Consider the following 18,619-nt stretch of genomic DNA (forward strand, 5'->3'; position numbering starts at 1 on the left):
ACCCCTTAGTTATTCACCATCTTAAAGTGTGTTAAGAGTTTCTAGAGCCCACCAAGCTCTTCCAAATGCCATTAAATGCTATTTCATTACCACATCTTAAACTGCATGTGCAGGAGGCAAGGTAGACTACAGGTAAAAATGGTAAATTCTGCTCACATTGTAAATTGACTACAACAGACTCTTCTCTCAAGGATGTTTCTGTATTTTTCTTTCAAGACAAGGAAAACAAGAAACTCAAATAACCAAGAGCAAAGCATAATGAATGCTGTAACTGTCAAAAGAAGAATAACTGCCACAACTCAAAAATTAAACTAGACTAAGAGTTCTATTGGCCAAAACTGCAGTCACCACAGTATAATGCAGGACCCAGGGAGGAGGTGAGGGTGGAAGTACCTAGCTTTTTGTCCTGACAGAAGTAATTCTGGGATAAATAATATCAAACATAACACCCACCAATCTAACAGTCAAACTGGCCAGAACAAAGGGACTGGCTAATTTGAAGGAGGACAAAACAAGTCAGAAGCCACAATTCTACCTACAGAAGACAGGAGAGTCAAGGCAACATAAGCACAGCCAAAAAATACCTCAAGTCAAGGTTTTGTGTCTTGGTTTGAGTTATACCAATAGTCTCAAGGAAGTGCAGTGGCCTCTGCAGCTGCTTGAGTCTGACCTTCAATGCAAAAGGTGTTTGTTCATGGATCTAAAAAGATCCAAGAGAGGCTAAAGCATTTTTGCTATAGCCAGTTACTACAAGTACCACAAGAATATTTTGTATCCTACCTATATTCTAGAACCAATTGTGACTATGTTCAGGCCCAATCTGCAAACTGAACAATGACCACATTCATAAATTAGGTTCAGCATCTCAAGTTGTGGTTAACTTACATAAGGAGAACACAAATTAAGATCATAATCATATATACTGATAGCAGGACTTCTCTTAGAATAAAACTGCTAATTTGTGAAGTAAGCCACAACAGACCTTATCAAAAATAAAAATTAAGTTGTATCTGGCAGCAGTTAACCAAAATGGCAGTTCTAGAGAGGACACTGTCACTCCTTATTGCTTCCTGGAGTGCCTGCTGCAAGTGGGGGCAGGGCAGAAGAGATTAAGGCATTCAGAACCATTCTGATAAAATTACATTGAAAAAGACAAAGAAATTATGGCAGTGTTGGCTTGATCCCATAGTTCAGATAAGTTTATGTAGCATCAGTTCAGCTCAATAAAATAAAGATGCAATGATCAACAGCTGAGATGGAAATGTGTACAATCCATGAATGGAATTGCTCATTATCAGTCTGTAATTCTACTGGCCTAAGAGCAGTGAAGTAATGGCTAGGTTTTTATAAACTTAATTTATTATGACGTTAGGTGAATCAAGCTTAATGAAGAAAACTATCTCTAGTGAAGGGGGCAGGGGAACCAGATACATCCTTACTTCCAGTGCATGCAAAAAGCCGTTATCCAAATGAGCATATTTTCATCTAAAAGCAGGAGGTTTGCTCACTAGAATAGCCAAGAAATGAATTCTGCCTTAACTCTTCACACAATCAAATCATTAATCATGTAAATACAGTAGCCTTCAACATTGACATCCCAGCATTCTGACAAAAACTGTTGAGAACTCCCTAGCTGATCAATTAGAATGTTTGAACCGTGACATGTTTCTTTACCTTTTCATATAAATCAAGACAGTCATTTGGTACTTGCAAAGTTATAATATGGTGCTTGCTTCTTTCTAACATGAGAATGTAACGCTCAGACCATTTCTTTGGTTTTACACTGTCTTAAGGTGTATCTACGTTGGTGTTTTAGGAATACATCCTGATGTGAAATAAGTTAACCTCCTGATGATTGTCACTTATCATGCTTTGGTTCATGTCATGAAGTAGTATGGGGCATATGAACTAACTTCCATTCAGACTAAAACATGCCAGAAGAAACATTCCAGGAGCACTTAATCAACTCTAGTAACTCAGGAAAGTAGCTTCATGGAACTAGACTAGGTTTAGAACATACCAAAACCTCCCTAATGCATACAGTAGCACTGTCAGGTTATCAGCACCAACTGCTTCACCACAGAGTACAGCTGGTGGTTCTACCCCCAACAGGCTGTAGTGGCCACACAACAGACATCCCCAACTAGTCCTGAACACAGTTACACTATACTCACACATTCATGTGCTGCTGACACTTAGATACACACCTCAGTAAAGTTTCCTTAGCTATGTCTCCCACGTTTTCAAGATCTGACATGGATCAAAACTAAACACTTGTGTAATATTTTCAATAGTAAAAGTAAATAGAAGCTGATGCACCTTGAGGATGCTTTGCTTTCTGTATTTGTTCATTTGATAACCAGTAAAGCTATTTGCTCTTTAGTGAACCTTCTACAGTTAAGAATTTCACATATAGTACTACCACCTCAAACACCTCAGCTTCTTGAGGGTTGGGATTGTTCCAAGCACTTTAATATTGCAAAGCAAATCAAGGTTGGTCCTTACATGAGAAGCAAATACAGGAATCTTCTGTAGAAAGACATTGGAAACCCTGCAACACCATTGTCTATACATATCCTAAACCTGGAGTGCAAACTTATACTGGAAATCACATCTCATTTTATACATCTGTACATCACAAGTTGAAGTATACACCAGAAGACAAGTATAACTCATGTATCACTAGCTTTGTGAAAAAGTAAAGATCCAAGATAAAATTGAATTTATTCTCATCACTGAACACTAAACCAGGATTATGGGTATGAGCAATACTGCAATTTCAAATTTATTTATCCTTAGTAAAACAGAACCTTATCCTGATGCTTCAGGTGTACAAAGAACACAGAAAAACCCTACCCTTAAGCAAAGTTATTTTCCCATATTTTAGATTTGTACAGTTATTTGTAGACTTAAATACTCCGCACATGACCAGTTAAATGAGAATAAGTTGCTCTTACTATAGGTCATCATGAGATGAGATGGTATTTGGACAGTTACACATTCACCCAATAACTGCCTATATCAAAATGAAAAATATTTGTAAATATCACCATTTCTTTCACAGGTGAAGGAAATTAAGCAACATCACCTAACACTGTACAGGAAATTGGGTTTAGAGACAGAATTTCTCACTCAAGACTACCAGAATTCTTATGAAAAAAATAAAATACTAACAGGGATGAGGAACTTCTTGATTTCTTCCAATGCATGTCCCATTCTGGCATATGCTTCTGCTGGTGGAGCAAATACTTCAATCAAAACATGCAGGTCATCATTTAGGTGGAAATACTTTGCCTCTCCACTTTTTCTCAACTCTTCCTCCTAGGAGATAAAGAAAGTTGTTTTTTTTTTTCACGTTCTTATTTTAAACATACAATGCAAGTGTGAAAGTTGGTTCAGAAGCATTTGCACATATTGTTTACTCATACTCAGATATCAACAAATAAAGTGTAACATCATACACTTCCCTGATACACTTCAAATCCCACTGCTACAGCATCAGAGTAGTATCCGTTTCCTTAACGGTAAGTCACCAGCAACACATGAAGTATGACCCACGTCACACTTCTGCTCACATACAGGAACTGTAGCACAAGAAAATGTTCCCAGGAGTTTTCCCAAATGCACCAGATTCATGCAGAGGGCAGAAACAAAAAGTGACCGTGAAGCCTCTTTCTTCAAAAGCAGTCTTTAGAAACAGTTTGATCTAACATTCTGCAAGAGCGAGACTTACCAATATTATTCCAATCTCTGTACTATTGCACTGCTCAGATTTTGTTTTCTGTTCTCACAGATTTCTATCCCATAAGTACATCCTTCACAGAACCATGCTTACTTGGACATGAATCTAAGAGCATATGAGACAAGGGAGGACGACATGACTGTTTCAGAAAATAGTTTATTTCTTTTTTTCTGCTTCACTCAACCCACTTCAGAAGCAATGAGAAACTGAGGTTTTAATGTAGTGGAGCAGTGCTCAGTTCCCAAATACTTGCATTCACATGCAAAATGGCCACAGACCTAGGAGACATCATGTGTTACACACAAGAGGAGGGGAGCCTATGTGAGTCTGACAGGTGCATTCCAAAAGACTAAACTACCATTAAAAACAATTTCACTGTATTACCAGATCATATCAAATTCTTAGCAGTTCTGCTATCTAAAAAAAACAAAGCTCTAAACTACCCCCTGTTGCTTACTGTATTCAGCAAGAACCAGGCAAATACTTCACCCTTTAGATTACTAAAAGTATAACTTCAATAATAGTTGAAAACTCACTCACACATCCTTAATTATGGGTTGAGGTTTGTAAGTGAAAATCCATTTTTGCTTCTCTACTAACATTCCTATCATACTAAATGTTTGAGTATGAGGATGTTAAAAAAAATCAGCAGATTCTAGTTAGCCATTAGAGCATTCACAACAAGAGCATTAAGAGGCCAGAGTGAGCAGGATTAGACTTTGATAGCAATACCATCATCAATACAAATAACTGATCTTAAACAGGAAGTAAAACAATACAAACATTACACACTTAAAAATTTAGTTTTAATAGGAACTGTTTAAGTAATTTAAGCACAGTTATTCAAGTTATATGAAGTGTCATCTAGTACTGGAAGCTAGATATTTTAATCAGTGGAGTTCCCCATATATGTATTTTAGTATAGACATGCTATCAAGCAGTCCCTATTTTATTTTATTTTAAAGGGGGAAAAAAATCACTGTACAGTTAGATGTGCAGAGAATTGAGAATTAAGAAAATTTATTTCTGTGATTATCAATCAACTTGCCTGGTAATAGCAGCAAGCAATAAAAAAAGTCAATTTCACATACAATACCTGGTGAAAGACGATTTAAATCAGTAATTTTAACAAAACCGAAAAGATATCAGTGCAGGTTGTTCTAAAATCATTCCATAAGCAAACTTTTAAAGTAATTTTATCCTTTTTTCTTGCTTCACTTGAGAAGTTCACTGATTATGATTTTCTTCAATTCCATAACATGACTTGGCAACACTACTCTCCACAGCTCTTAACACACAAATGAGAATGAGCTCACTTGGCATACGTCTCCCAAAATTAGGCACACATTAGGCATTTCAGGTTTTTGTATTCCCCATGATGACCAACACAAAAGCCACCACTTGTTTCCATTCCAGTATCTGACAGTATTTTTAGCTCCCACAAAATCCTCTGCCTTCCATTACCTGACAGTACCTACACTGGTAAGGCTGGCCTAGTGCATGTGGATGATGCTTGGTTGGCCAAAACAGAGAACTTTTTTCATCCTTTCAGAAGCTCTCAAATCTCCATTGCAGTAGAGGGGGAAAGCACACCAGATGTGGAACAAGGGAGATAAGACAGCAAGTCACCACTTGCTTTATTTAAAAAAAAATCTGTCCTTTGAATGTCCATCTTCTCATACAAATTGTATCATACCAAATGGTTCATGGTTTGGACAATCTGATTTAACTTCATGTTATCCGTACAATTTTCAGTGGAGTAATGCACTGCAAGAGCCTTATGAGAAAGCTTACCCCATTTGCTTCATACCTTGTGCTCTTGTATTTCATTCCTTCGTGGTCCAGAACAAAGCAGAGTACTAGCACAGCTTATGATGCATGGCAGCACAAGGCATCTGGCAATGTGCCTACAACACAGTTAATATACTTTGACCTGTATTGTACCATACGCAGAATTTTTTTTGCTTTTCATTGTCCTTGTCAAGCTATCAAGAACCAGATACCAGCCCTATAAGTCTACTGCTTTAAATCAGAAGTTGAGTAGCAGTATTTATCAAAACACGCTCATAGTACTGTGTTTTCATCTTCACTACATCACCTTTGATTTAGATTCTAAATTTCTTTAGGTACTACCTGATATCTATTTTTAATATTATCTTAAATTTGGCTTCTGTCAGATTTAATAAACCATTCAGAACACTCAAGTTCTTGAAAGGCCTGTACCAGTCTCAAGCTATTAGTAACACACGAATAAACCAACTGGGGTGGAAAGCTTTAAGTTGTTTCTTCAGATTTACAATAAAAAGCAATCTTGTCATGGAATAAAGAAATTCCGAAATAGATCCTTTTCTTCACTCTCCTGTAGACACATGAAAGCCTGAGTAGTCTAGCAGAAGGCATCTCAGCACTGACTAGTAAAAAGACACTGATGAAGTGACAGCACAGCTTGAAAAAACATGTTATTTTAAGAGAATTACTGAATTTAGATATTGTATATCGCAAGCAGATATATGAAATGGTCCTCCAGATGTTGACAAGAGATGGAAGCCTAGACTGATTCTAGAGCTCAGTTTAACAAGTAAGGAACAAAGATATGAAAAATAAGACTTTAGAATGTGCTCTTAAACCCAAGTCTCGTATTATGAGGATCGGACATTCCGAAAAGGCAATTACAAGTCAGAGCTAGAGAAACACTGTTGCCCCAAATGAATTTGAAGTCAGACTGGTTTATCTGTATCTATTACCCTGGCTTATCTAATTGTTTCTCTAGGGAACTTGCAAAAGGTAATGGTGATCTTTGCTATATTTTCTCAACCTTCCACATCAATTAGCTTTCTTCCACAAGCCTTTGAAGTTATCTTAAAAAAATAAAGTGTTTAGAACTTTAGTGAAGTCTATGAAGCTTACTGCCACTTTCCCTCACCGCAGCAAAGTAGTAATCATTAATTTAAAGCTGGTAATGCAGCAGGTATACTAACGTGCAAGTGTTTAGAAATACCTGACAATCTGATCCAGAGCTTCCAGCAAATGGTTCATCCCAGAATCTGTGGTCACCATCACTAAGTAGCCATGAGCATTAAGATCTCTCACTTCTAGTGGCAGCAAAGGTGCTGCAGTGAACTTTAGAGACAACAGATTAGATCCTCAGCTGTTGTGGTGTAAATCTGGCTTCAGTGTAAGGATGCTAATTTACATCAGCTGAAGGCTTTTTAAACCTTTGGTAATTCCAAAGATTTGCTAACTGTAGCAAATTCTAAACACAATAGTGCTTCAAAACTGAAAATAGGGGATTTTCCCAGGTATTTAAAAAACTTTACATTACAGTTCATGTCGTTGAACATATTCTTATATCACCTATGCACTTCTGAAAACAAGGTTTGTTCCAATCTCCTGTTTACCAGAATACAGCATTGTTCAGATTTCACTGTCATCTGACACTTAAAATATCAATGAGAATTGGAAGAAGATCCTACATAATGGCAATCATTTTTAAATTATTCCTCCTGTCCTACAAGATGCAAAATAGCATGCTAGAAACCTGTGGATTTTCTGTTTGGTCAAATAGACCATTAGAAAACAGGGAGAAGCAACTATGCTGGAGAAACTGTGTGGAAGATAACTCATGTTTGGAGTCACAGGTGTGAAAAGGCAGTCTCTCCCCTATGTGTGTGTCTAGGCTGGTTCAACACCTTGGTTCACCATTCATCTTCTCTAGATTAGTGCTCTGAGCATCACCCAGGCAGCAGTGAACTGCTTGGTTTTGTCACCTGGTTTACATGTAAGTAGAAGAGTAACATACACTACTGAACTACTGCTCTCCTGTAGGAGCATCTCAGGCTTCTCTATTTGAAATATAACATACAGGACAAAGGTTAATGGTTTTAAACTAAAAGAGGGTAAACTCAGACTAGATAAGGAAGAAATTTTTTTACAGTGAGCATGGTGAAACACTGGCACAGGTTGCCCAGAGAGGTAATACATGTCCCATCCCTTGAAACACTCAGGGTCAGGTTGGATGGGGTTTTGAGCAACTTGATCTAGTTGGAAGTGTCTCTGCTCATCGCAGGGGAGTTGGACTAGATGACCTTGAAAGGACCCTTGCAACCCATGATTCTAAGAGCAATATACTTCATTATTTGTCAATACCACACTAAAGATTCCACTAGATTTTCCAAGTAATACAAAAACTGGTCATATGCAAGAATCGCCAGCTTTTGAGCAGCAACTTGTCCACACCGAGTAATTCAATCCTTCAGCAAAGACCTCTCCTTTCTCATACAGAAAAATAAATCTATAATTAGGGTTCTGTTATTCAATAGTTCTCTGGCCAATACAGTAGTTCCAAAAATGCTAAATGGAATGTACAAAGATCAAAGCAAATAATAAATTACTTGTTAAAGAAATATGGTTGAAACAGTTAGTACATAGGTAATCTACATGAAACTGGAATTAAGTGTCTTGAGTTCTCGTTTGGTTAAGTTCTCCATATACAGAGTCTCTGGCTTGCTAAGCCACATCCCCAAAGAACTAGGGACAAGTGCAACCTGGTCTAGGTTATTAGCTGATAGGATGCCTTTGTATAATAGCACCAGTACTTTCTTACACATATCCTGTAGGTTCAATTGAGTACTGGAAACAGTGTCATTTGTCATTCAGAATTAAAGCAGACTAAGGACTACTCTAAATAGGTACATACAAGTTATTCTAGCTCTATAATGCCGAAGTATCCAACTGGCTCCTCTCTATTGTAACTTTTAAAAACAGAGCCAGACCTACAGTGACAGGCATCTTACTGTTTCTGAACTCAAAGATGAATTGTATTGAAGTTTTCTCCAAACAATAGCTCAAACAACTTTATTACAGTTTTCAAAAAAATTACTTCAACAGTTTTGGCTAGCATCTCAGCCAAGGAGATGTCTAATAACAATTTGAACAATTACTTCTTTACCAAAGGAAACAAGAAGCTTATATAATTTAAATAGAAACCTTTAAAGTTTCCCCAGGATTCTGAGACTCAAGTTAGGATCTGAACTTGTCAGTGTGATCTGTTTTTAATAAAACAAATTTTATACTGCAAAGCTGTTAGGAAAACCTAGGGGCCTTACTACTCCATGACACATTGCACTTTGATACAGAAACATGTAATGCAGCAACAGAAGAATGCCAGTTGGCACATTCCACATGTACTCCAGAAAGTTCACCAAGCATCATTTAAAACAGAATTTGGAGACTTACTTTGTCACCCTGGCTTAGAGCAAGTTTACTTTATATTCTTTTTTCTAGTTGAATCATTATTTCCTCTTAAAGTTACTAGCAATGTAGTTTTTCATAACTAGTTGTGAAACACAAAGTTGTATTGTATTACATAACAGCTCCCATTCCAAAAAATCCCTCATTGTCAAGTCAATAAGACAATTTGTGTAAACCTGTTATATTTAATAAAAATATCCCCAAGAAGGAACTAAAAGGAAGAGTTACCTCAACTTGCACAGAACAAAGTAATTATGGGCTCTGATCAAGTTCTTAATATTCTATAAATCACTACCATTATATTTTGCTGATGGAGATGTGCTAAAAAGTATAGTTTAGGAAATTCAGTAGCCAGCTCTAAGTCACTCCTCCATATGCATCTCATTACTAATCTTTACAGCACACAATTTTTAAATTTCAGATTACATAAGCACAAAAAGATTTCACTAGAGCCCATAAAACACAGTATGCTACAGGCAAGAAATATGTTCAGTGTTTTAATTTGTGTCATTAGGAATGCTCCAATTAAAAAAATGCAGCTTACCAGACAGCTGACATCTCCTCACTGATACACACTTACCTGCTACAGATTTAGCCAGAGATTTATTTCAGTGAAGAGTGAAACTGATTAGTACAAACACCTAGCAAGCTAAAGGTCTCCTCTGCCATCTACTTTGGCTCTTGTAACAGATATATCCAGTATAATCAAACACTTCCCAAAGAAACAACTGCAGTTTGTCAACTGCTCAAGCTGCATAAGTCCTCCTCAGAGCTGTGAAATTTATGGTTGTATTTTATCTCCTTTCATCAGCTGTTTTTCTTCTCTGTCTATAAATGTTATCAAATGGTATTCGATTTAAATGTTTTTATGTGAAAATGTTTGTTTGGATCTATCTAGAAAATCAGGCTCCTTCAAAAGGAAGAACGCTGCCATGGTCACTTGGGCATTACTCATTATAAACTGTAGAAGACCAACCTAGATCACACCACTGGTAATGCCCCACTCACATCCCCAAGGACTGCAGTTTGGGGAGTCCTACTTACAACTCATGGTAGTTTCAAAATACTCTGAGAACAGACTTCCTGGAAAACAGACTCCACCTGAATCTAACCAATATAAGGATATCCCATGCTTCTTATTTGCTCCAATTTTTGTCACATGGTGCATTCACCTCCCCTGAAATTTTAGGTAAGTTAGAAAACACAGGTATCAAACACTTCACTAACAGTCATACTCGGGTCTTACCTTTGTCTTGTCCCTCATAGAACCTTTTCCCAAAATAGACATTTTTGTCAGTGTTTCTTCCTGTAAACGCTTTAGAGAATTGCCACGTGGACCCAGAAGTTTTCCCACAAAGTTGAACTGTAAGAAAAAAATTATGCTCATTAGATTTTGAAGCATAAAAACATGCAAAACGGAATATTTTGCTGAAACATCTTTTTATTCCATGTGCAAACAAATGTTAGATCATAAATTACAGTGTCATTAAGTACAACTGTGTAGAACAGTTAATAGCATGTCCACCAGGTGTCAACAGAAACACAGAAGTACCTGAACTCAAGTAATACAGGAAGAACTTTGTGTTTATCCCATTCAACAATGCAAACAGATGTACTCAAACTGCAACTCAGTTTTTCAACAATTGTTACCAGGTACATAACCATAAAAACAAAGCTGGCAGCAATCTCACAGATACAATACCGAAGCTCTGAAGAAAAATCTTATTTGCCTTATCCTCACTTGATTTATGCAGTAACCCATACAATGTGCCCTAAACTAAAACACACAAACAAGAAATTAAATGCAGAGAACATAAGCACATAAACATGGTCCCAAACCAGAATCTACATTTAAGATCTTTTCATGTGTCACTCAACTCCCATTATCACTGAAGTTTACCAAAGCCAGGTGGGGTTCACAACCATGGCATTATACCATTAAGATAACTACGGAGAAGAAAGTGGTGAGCCACAAAAAGGAAGAAAAAGAAAAACCAACCATTTCCATTCACAGAAAACACCCAAACATACAGCTGATGTTCTTTCAGGCCAAAAGGTACTTCGGAGAGAAAGAAGGGTAAAGAAAACTGGTCTCAAAAAAGGAAAACAAGGGACAACCTGCCTGTTGTCATTTCAGTGACACAAAACTGGGTTTCATAGAGGCCAGAGGTACAAAAGTTCTCATGAGAATTGTCCCACAGGGCATATATTCCCAGTTACACATACCAGGAGAAAAGCTGTATACATTCAGCAGCCCACTTTCATACATTGATGCACTTTGTTTTGGAAGTTATATAAAATTTGAAGGACAGTTATAGAGAAGACTTCAGGATTCACTGAAAGTATGCATACAACTATTTTAGTTGGGAAAAAACACACCCAAAAAGCTGACAAAGATAAGCTACACTTGGAAATTGCTATGGAATGCTGCAGAAACTCCCTGAAAGTAGCAATTTATTCCTGTATTGGATTTACATGGCAAGGTTTTGGTAGCACAAGGCTGCAGGGGTGAATTATGTGAAAAGATGCCAGAAGCTTACTCCATGTTGGCTAGAACCAGCTCCAAGACAGACTCACCACTGCCCAAAGCTTAGTCCATCAGCCACACAGCACCTATATGATATTTAAGAAAGGGTAAAACCACTACAAAGTTGAGCCAATTGAGAATGTGAGACAAAACTCTGCAGACCCCAAGGCCAGTGAGGAAGGGGGGCAGGAGGTGCTCCAGGCCCAGAGCAGAGGTTCCCCTGCAGCCCGCGGTGCAGCCCGTGGTGAGGCAGCTGTGCCCTGCACCCATGGAGCTCCATGGGGGAGCAGAGACCCACCTGCAGCCCAGGGGGGACCCCACGCCGGAGCAGGGGGATGTGCCCTCAAGGAAGCTGTGGCCCATAGAGAGCCCCCACTGGAGCAGGCTCCTGGCAGGAGCTGCAGCCTGTGGAGAGGAGCCCGCACTGGAGCAGGTTTGCTGGCAGGACTTGTGACCCCATGGGGGACCCATGCTGGAGCAGTCTGTTCCACAGGGTGCAGCCCTTCAGGAAGGGAACCACACTGGAGCAGTTTATGAACTACTATCCTGTGGAAGGAACCCCATGCTGAAGGAGGGGAAGAGCAGGAGGAAGGAGCAGCAGAGACAAGGTGTTATGAACTGACCACAAACCCCATTCTCCATCCCCCTGTGCCACTTGGGGGAAGAAGGTAGAGTCAGGAGTGAAGTTGAGCACAGAAAGGGGGGCAATTGAAGGAAAGGTGGGTTTAGTTTTATTTCTCACTGTCCTTCTGTTACAGTTAATTGGCAATAAATTCAGTCAAGTCTGGTTTGTCCATGACTAATTGCCAAGTGATCTCCCTGTCCTTATCTCAACCCACAAACTTTCCATCTTTCTCCCCTCATCCTGTTGAGGAAGAAGAGTGATAGAACAGTTTGGTGGGCACCTGGCAGCCAGCAAAGGTCAACCCTCCACAAATCCTGACAAAATAATAATGTGAGAGAGATTTATAAAGCTACTGTTCAGGAATATTTACTATCCCCAGTGAGAATGTAAAACCAGAATGTTCACTGTTGGAACCCAGAGTGACATCATGTTAACGAAAAGATAGTTTTAAGCACAAATAAAATACAGTGGTGCTAAAAAGTAAACAGGCATAATTATATTACTTGGTTTGTAGCTTCAAATTTATTTAACAGTTTAAGTTTTCTGACTCTTCCCCTACTACTGTGTCATTAAAGGCCCAAGATGGGCTGCTTTGACCTCTCTGTTCCTCTGCAGAAGTTTGAAAACACTTGACAATGGGTTAATAGCAGCTCAAAATCCTTTCTTGCTGACAAAAAAGGCCCAACTGCAGTCAACCTACAGCGCAGAAAGTCTACAGCTTTAGTTCACCCACTTCAGCTTTAGATAAGAAATGCAAGCATTAAAAGCCTAAATGTGAAAATATGATTGTTTCCTCCTTAGTAATTGCAAGATCATCTCCCAATGTAGACCTGAGTTAGAACCAAGACAACTGAACAAATTGCATATGGATGACTAAAGTCCACAGAAGCTATTAAATTTAAGGCCTTCCATGAACCACACTCTTCTAAAATTAGGCCAAATTAAGAAATTGTCAGGCAATTTGTTTTTTCTTATATTCTAAGATACAGCCAAGGAAAATATTTATCAGAAATAAGCTGTCCAACAAAACAGTAATATCTCTTGCCGAGAATATTCAAGACTCGAGGTCACTGACAGGACCTTGTGTAATCTGGTTTAGTCATTATTTCAACGGAACGTTGGACTAAGTGTTCTCTAGATGTCCCTCCCTTCCAACCTGCACTTCTGATTTTATTATTTTTGGAGGTGTAACTAAAAAAATTAAACAAGTTGAAGCAGTTCAGAACTAGTCTAACTTCCAGAAGTCAGTAACTCCTTGTAAACTGTTTGCTTAAATAAAGGATCATTACTTATGAACAGGGAGTTCATAGTTAAGCTCAAATGAAAGCTTTCATATAGTGGAATACTACATCAGTTTTTCAAGCATTACTTATGGTTACTCTAAAATAGCCTTGTAAGTTATTAGGAACACAAATAAACACTGCATACACTTAAAATGAGAGATTTTCCATTTACAGTGAAGTATGCTGAAATTACTTCAGATTGTTGAGTCCCTACAGTCTGGTATAGTCTAAATATCCAGCAGTATTCTTAGCTAAAATATTCAGGTGAAGTTTTGCTCCACTTTTGAATGCAATTTAGGAGCAGACAAGCATGTATTTAACAACACAATGCATAGATCTGAACATCACTTCTTCACTGGAACAAACAACTATGACAATTAAAATACAAACTACAAATCTTAACAAATGGAAGTGCGTATCTGCAACAAAAGCAAAATCCACTTTGTGTGTAATCAAAATAGCTAAAAGGCTTTGGTACTCAGAATATTTGGGTGTTTCAACACTTTTTACTGCAGCTGTATTATTTTAAAGCCAAACAGTTTAATATTTTGTGTATATCTAAAAATTGACCTCCAAAATGTACCACCACCAGAAGCTGTCACCTTCTCAAAATCAAAAACCTCTAGCACTGAAGCTAGACATTTTGGTAACTATACAAGTAGCTGCACAGATGACATGTTCTAGACAACACAGTTAATGAACATGAAAATGTATTAGCTGTATCCTGAGGTCCAATGAACTATTCTTTCCTGTGCATTGAGGCTCTAAATATTAGATTTGACAAGTCTGAAGCATGAGAAACCGTGCTGCAAGTCTGAAATTCTGCTGATTTGAAAGCACAGTACCTCTAGATGTAGCTTAAAAACACAATGAACATTGAAGGCTACTAAAAAATGGCTTACAATGCAGTCCCAAAGCCTTTTTGCTCTCACTTAACAGACAAAAAGCTTTTGAACATTTCAGTTAATTCCGTAAAACAAAACCCATTTATGATATTGAATGAGTTTTCAGTAGAAAACAGATTATTTACTTTGAACAGGTACTGTATTTCATTTGAACCACTGGTTTATCTCTTACATCAAATGTGAAACATCAGATCAGTAAATGTTTATTTTGAAGTATTTCAGAGATACAAAAATACTCAAAAATATATCAAATTATTATGATTATTTATACTCTTTATCCCCAGCAATCAATGAGTAGGACAACTTGTACCTATAGGTACAAAACCACTGCAGTAATACAAGTTTGTCACAAAATTAACAAATCCAGCCTATCTGCTGGTGAAACAGAAATCATTAAGTCTGGCATATTCAAGTCAGCTCTTACACAAGATGCTCATGTATAAGCTTCATGGGCCCTCCCCATGTTTCACATCTAGAGTTTATTTGCCCAAGAGCACAAGAACAGAACAAAAAAAAATATCAGGTCTAATATTGAATTCAAGCTTATAAACTAACTATCTCTGAATTAGAGGCACTGAATAGCAACAAGAATACATCGGAGCAGCTCTACACAAGTCAGATCAGTCACATTCACTAGTTCTGGCTCAGAATCAGACATGCCAGACTGCCCTCTTCTCACCTTTCACCCTAGTACAGCACGGTCACATCCAAACTGGCGTAAATACCCCAAGCTGTCCTCTAGGTCACTAGCTTCATCTTAACATTGTATTAAGGCAGTCACACTGCTTTCCAGTACAAGCTGATGTGGAAGCTATTGCCCAATACACAGTTGTAAAGGATAACTGAACTCTGAAGAACCAGCCATGAATGTTATTAAACACCAGATGATTCATCTGTGTTAAATCAAGGATTGTCTCTACATTAAGACAGCTTCTGATGTCTTAGGTAAGACTCAGGATGTTATGGATGACGGTACATAAAACAGAAGATAGAGTTCCCAACTCAAAGCTGCTTCTAGACCAGCTCTGAAGGATATGCCAAATATGGTACCTCAAACAAAATTACAGCAAAATATTTAAGGCATATTTACAAAAACAGTATCAGGATTCAGATTAACAGACCTGGGAGGTCACAATTTGAAAGAGATGGGAAAAATTGTTACCTCAGCTACACTTCAAGCCAAATAACATTCCAGTAGTGATAAACAGTACTCTCTGTAGTCTTAGATCATTCATTACAAACTATCACCAGATATACATTAATTTGAGCAAAAGGATGCGAGATCTAAGGGGTGTTCTTATTCCCTAAAACTTATCACTGAAAGCACATCCTCCTATACCTACACCTCTGGTTTACTCTATGGGTAAAGATACACCATCAAGTGCAACAGCTCCTTCTCAATGGGGATTCTACCCCTTGGCCATGGTGTCCACTAGCCCACAAATACTGGTTAACTCCACCAGTATTGAAAGCATATATGTTTCCCTTTAACAGATTACCTTAATGTACTGTATAACCAAAAATTCTCCAATTTAAAATACATTAATATAGAAAATTCATCCCAATAGAAACAGCAAAAAATAATCATGTTTTTGCTTGAAAATTGTTTCTTGTCTAGACATTCATAAATCTTCATTTTAAGAAGCATTTCTGCAGATATAATGGAGATTAGAAACATCACTGCTTAACACCCATTTCTTCAGAATCCCCAAATCAAAATATGAATAACAGTCATCTAGAGATTTATTTCCTTATCAGATCACTGCTTGAAACTACTATTCCCTGAAAACGGTTCTGGAGAAAACACAGCTACAAACGGTATACAAGTGAGACATTCTCTTCATAAGCATTTGATCTAATGTATGAATTTCAGCAGAAGACAAATTGATGCCAGTGCTACAGCATGTTTAAGTGTATATATTACAGAAAGGGGGATACCACAGAACAAGTAATCCTTGTTTATCTCCACCAAGACAAGCGTGCTGGGAATGGTTCATCCAGCTTAAAATACTTAGTGGAAGTATAAATGCTTGACCAAATGCTTTCCTGTAAAGCTCTAAGCAAGCCATTGCCATTAAAGCCATAGAAAGCTTTCTTGGCATATTAGTTTTCTGCAACAGTTCCTCTGTGATAGGGTCACTAGAAAAAAAAAAACAGTTAAATTAAGATTCTGAGCACTTTCCCTTACAATGACTTGAAACCAGGAAGACTGCAAAACCTTATCCTCAAGAAAACAAGGTTTGTATACAAAGGTAAATACTTCAAGCATCTGTATGGTACCACAAACTACTCTCTCCTCCACAGAACACAGTAATAGGTCTTTAAACATTTATTTACTGAAAGCTTGGTCAATTACTATAAAGTTGCTCAAAAGTTGTAATGGTATTACATTTGATGCTTGTTCCCCCATGTCACTTATGGTTATACAACCACATTTTCTCATTTCTAAGAAATCCTTAAAACTAAGCTATTATGAAAAATTGTTTTCTAACTAGTCATGTGATTAAAATATTAAACTCTCCATAACTTTATGTAACAACTGCAGATATGACAAAGACATTTTAAAATAGATAATTTCACTTTAATGTTGAGCTAAAAGGCTTAAACTGACACCAGTTTCATAAGTCTAACTTTTGAGACTATATTTAAAGGACCACTTCAGGGAACACAACACAGACCATTTCTTACTGACTTCTGAGATTTACCTAGTATTTAAGTGCAGATCTATGAGCAATTTTTGAAGAGGTAGCCTGTCACAAAAAAATAATTGTTCCCATAGTTTTGTATCATTTCATGGAAAACCATCATCATTCCACTTATCCATGGAAGCTATTTTTATCTCTGAATTCAGAACACGAGTTCAGTAACTGTCAAAGCAAAATCACATTTCTGAGACTAAACTACTTCACAATGTATATTCATTATATGTGTGGGAGGGGGGATAACACCCTCCTGCCTGATTTGTACGTATCTAAGCTATGAAACACCTCTCATGCTGGAGTTTTGTATCACTGTTAGGGCTGATCCAGAAAGTCCCTTCACCAAGACAACATCATGACCTTCCATGGCCAGCTGAATTCTGCCTTGAAGTCTGTGCAAGTTTGAATATTATTTTCAAGCCTGAAATACAGCAGAAGTACAGGTTTAAGGGTCACATTTTCACACTTGACCTAGAATCAGTTGATATACTCAGCTGATCAAATAGCAAGGCATATTAAATCACCCTGAACTCCACTGCCTAAGTTGACAAGATCTCATTCCACTCATGGCAGTTTAGATATCCTGCATCCACATGGACTCCTACCTGTAGTGACTTGATTTACAACTGAATCCTGCCTCAAAAAGTTGGCCCTTTCCCAATAAGGTCAGGTAAGAGCCCTGACCTCCCTAATCCTTGCTTGTAGCACATGTCCCAGTTACAAAGGATTGTAGACAGCATGACCAAAGCATATTCATTCCTCACTTATGTACCTCAGATTAATTTCCTTTTCACAGCAATTCAGACTTCTCAGAGGAATCTGTAGAGCTGGACCAACCTGAAAAATTCATAACAATATTGTATACAAACAGGTTTTGGAAAGACTTGACTGGACCTGCAATCTGTAGAACAGTTTCCACAAGTCTCAGTCTTGCCAAGTAAGACTATCTGTCACCGTATCAAGAGATACTAATTCAGGGTTTTTTTAAATGTGTACTTGAGTCTAAAGAACACAACTGAAGAAATTAATTCAAATGCACAACCAGCTTCAAGCAGAAACTGAACATAACTCCTGGGACTACCTTACATTATTTCATAAAGCAGACAAAGTTCAGGCTGTCTTGATTAGTCTATCACCTTCTATCAAGGTCCAGACATGAAAAAAACATTTAGGCCAGCTACCTCTAGCATTAGATATTAAGCCTGTTAACACTGCCAAGGTCTGAGCAAGACAGAAGGTCCCAGCTAGAGGATATACATATATAGCATGCAGAAGCAACAAAGAGCTGTTTTGTAGGAGGCATGTTAAGCACATCACCACAGACTCAACTGCACACTAAGCAGAAGACCAGAAACTCACAGTTTTTGCAGGGAGACCAAGATGCCCCAAAAAAGTAGAATACCTACTTTTGAATCTGAGGTCTAACAGATTCTTTTCCAATAGAAACCCAGCTGTTCTGAAATTCAGTTGAATAGCTTTCTGCTGCAGTTAACCTGTCACCTTCCAGGGCTGTCAGAGGTAATGAGGCTAAATTTGCACAGGACCCAGCTATGAGCCTGTGAGAATATTATCTGACAGGAAAGGTAAT

General features: G+C 37.9%; 1 protein-coding gene across 3 annotated transcripts in view; it reads right to left on the minus strand.

Annotated features, from left to right (window-relative positions):
• Positions 1–18,619, minus strand: part of KHDRBS3 (KH RNA binding domain containing, signal transduction associated 3) — a 95,846-nt gene that overhangs the window by 47,967 nt on the left and 29,260 nt on the right. For all 3 annotated transcript variants that reach the window (XR_012633088.1, XM_074898394.1, XM_074898393.1), the window contains exons 3-4: positions 10,239–10,355; positions 3,175–3,321 (exon numbers count right to left, since the gene is read on the minus strand). Coding sequence is in view for 2 of the 3 variants with exons in the window: in XM_074898394.1 (XP_074754495.1) it covers positions 3,175–3,321; positions 10,239–10,355 (264 nt within the window). In the remaining variant the exon portion in view is untranslated. The remainder of the gene's footprint in view (positions 1–3,174; positions 3,322–10,238; positions 10,356–18,619) is intronic.

Source organism: Athene noctua, chromosome 2 (genome assembly GCF_965140245.1).
Source record: "Athene noctua chromosome 2, bAthNoc1.hap1.1, whole genome shotgun sequence".
In the NCBI taxonomy this organism is placed as follows: Eukaryota; Metazoa; Chordata; class Aves; order Strigiformes; family Strigidae; genus Athene; species Athene noctua.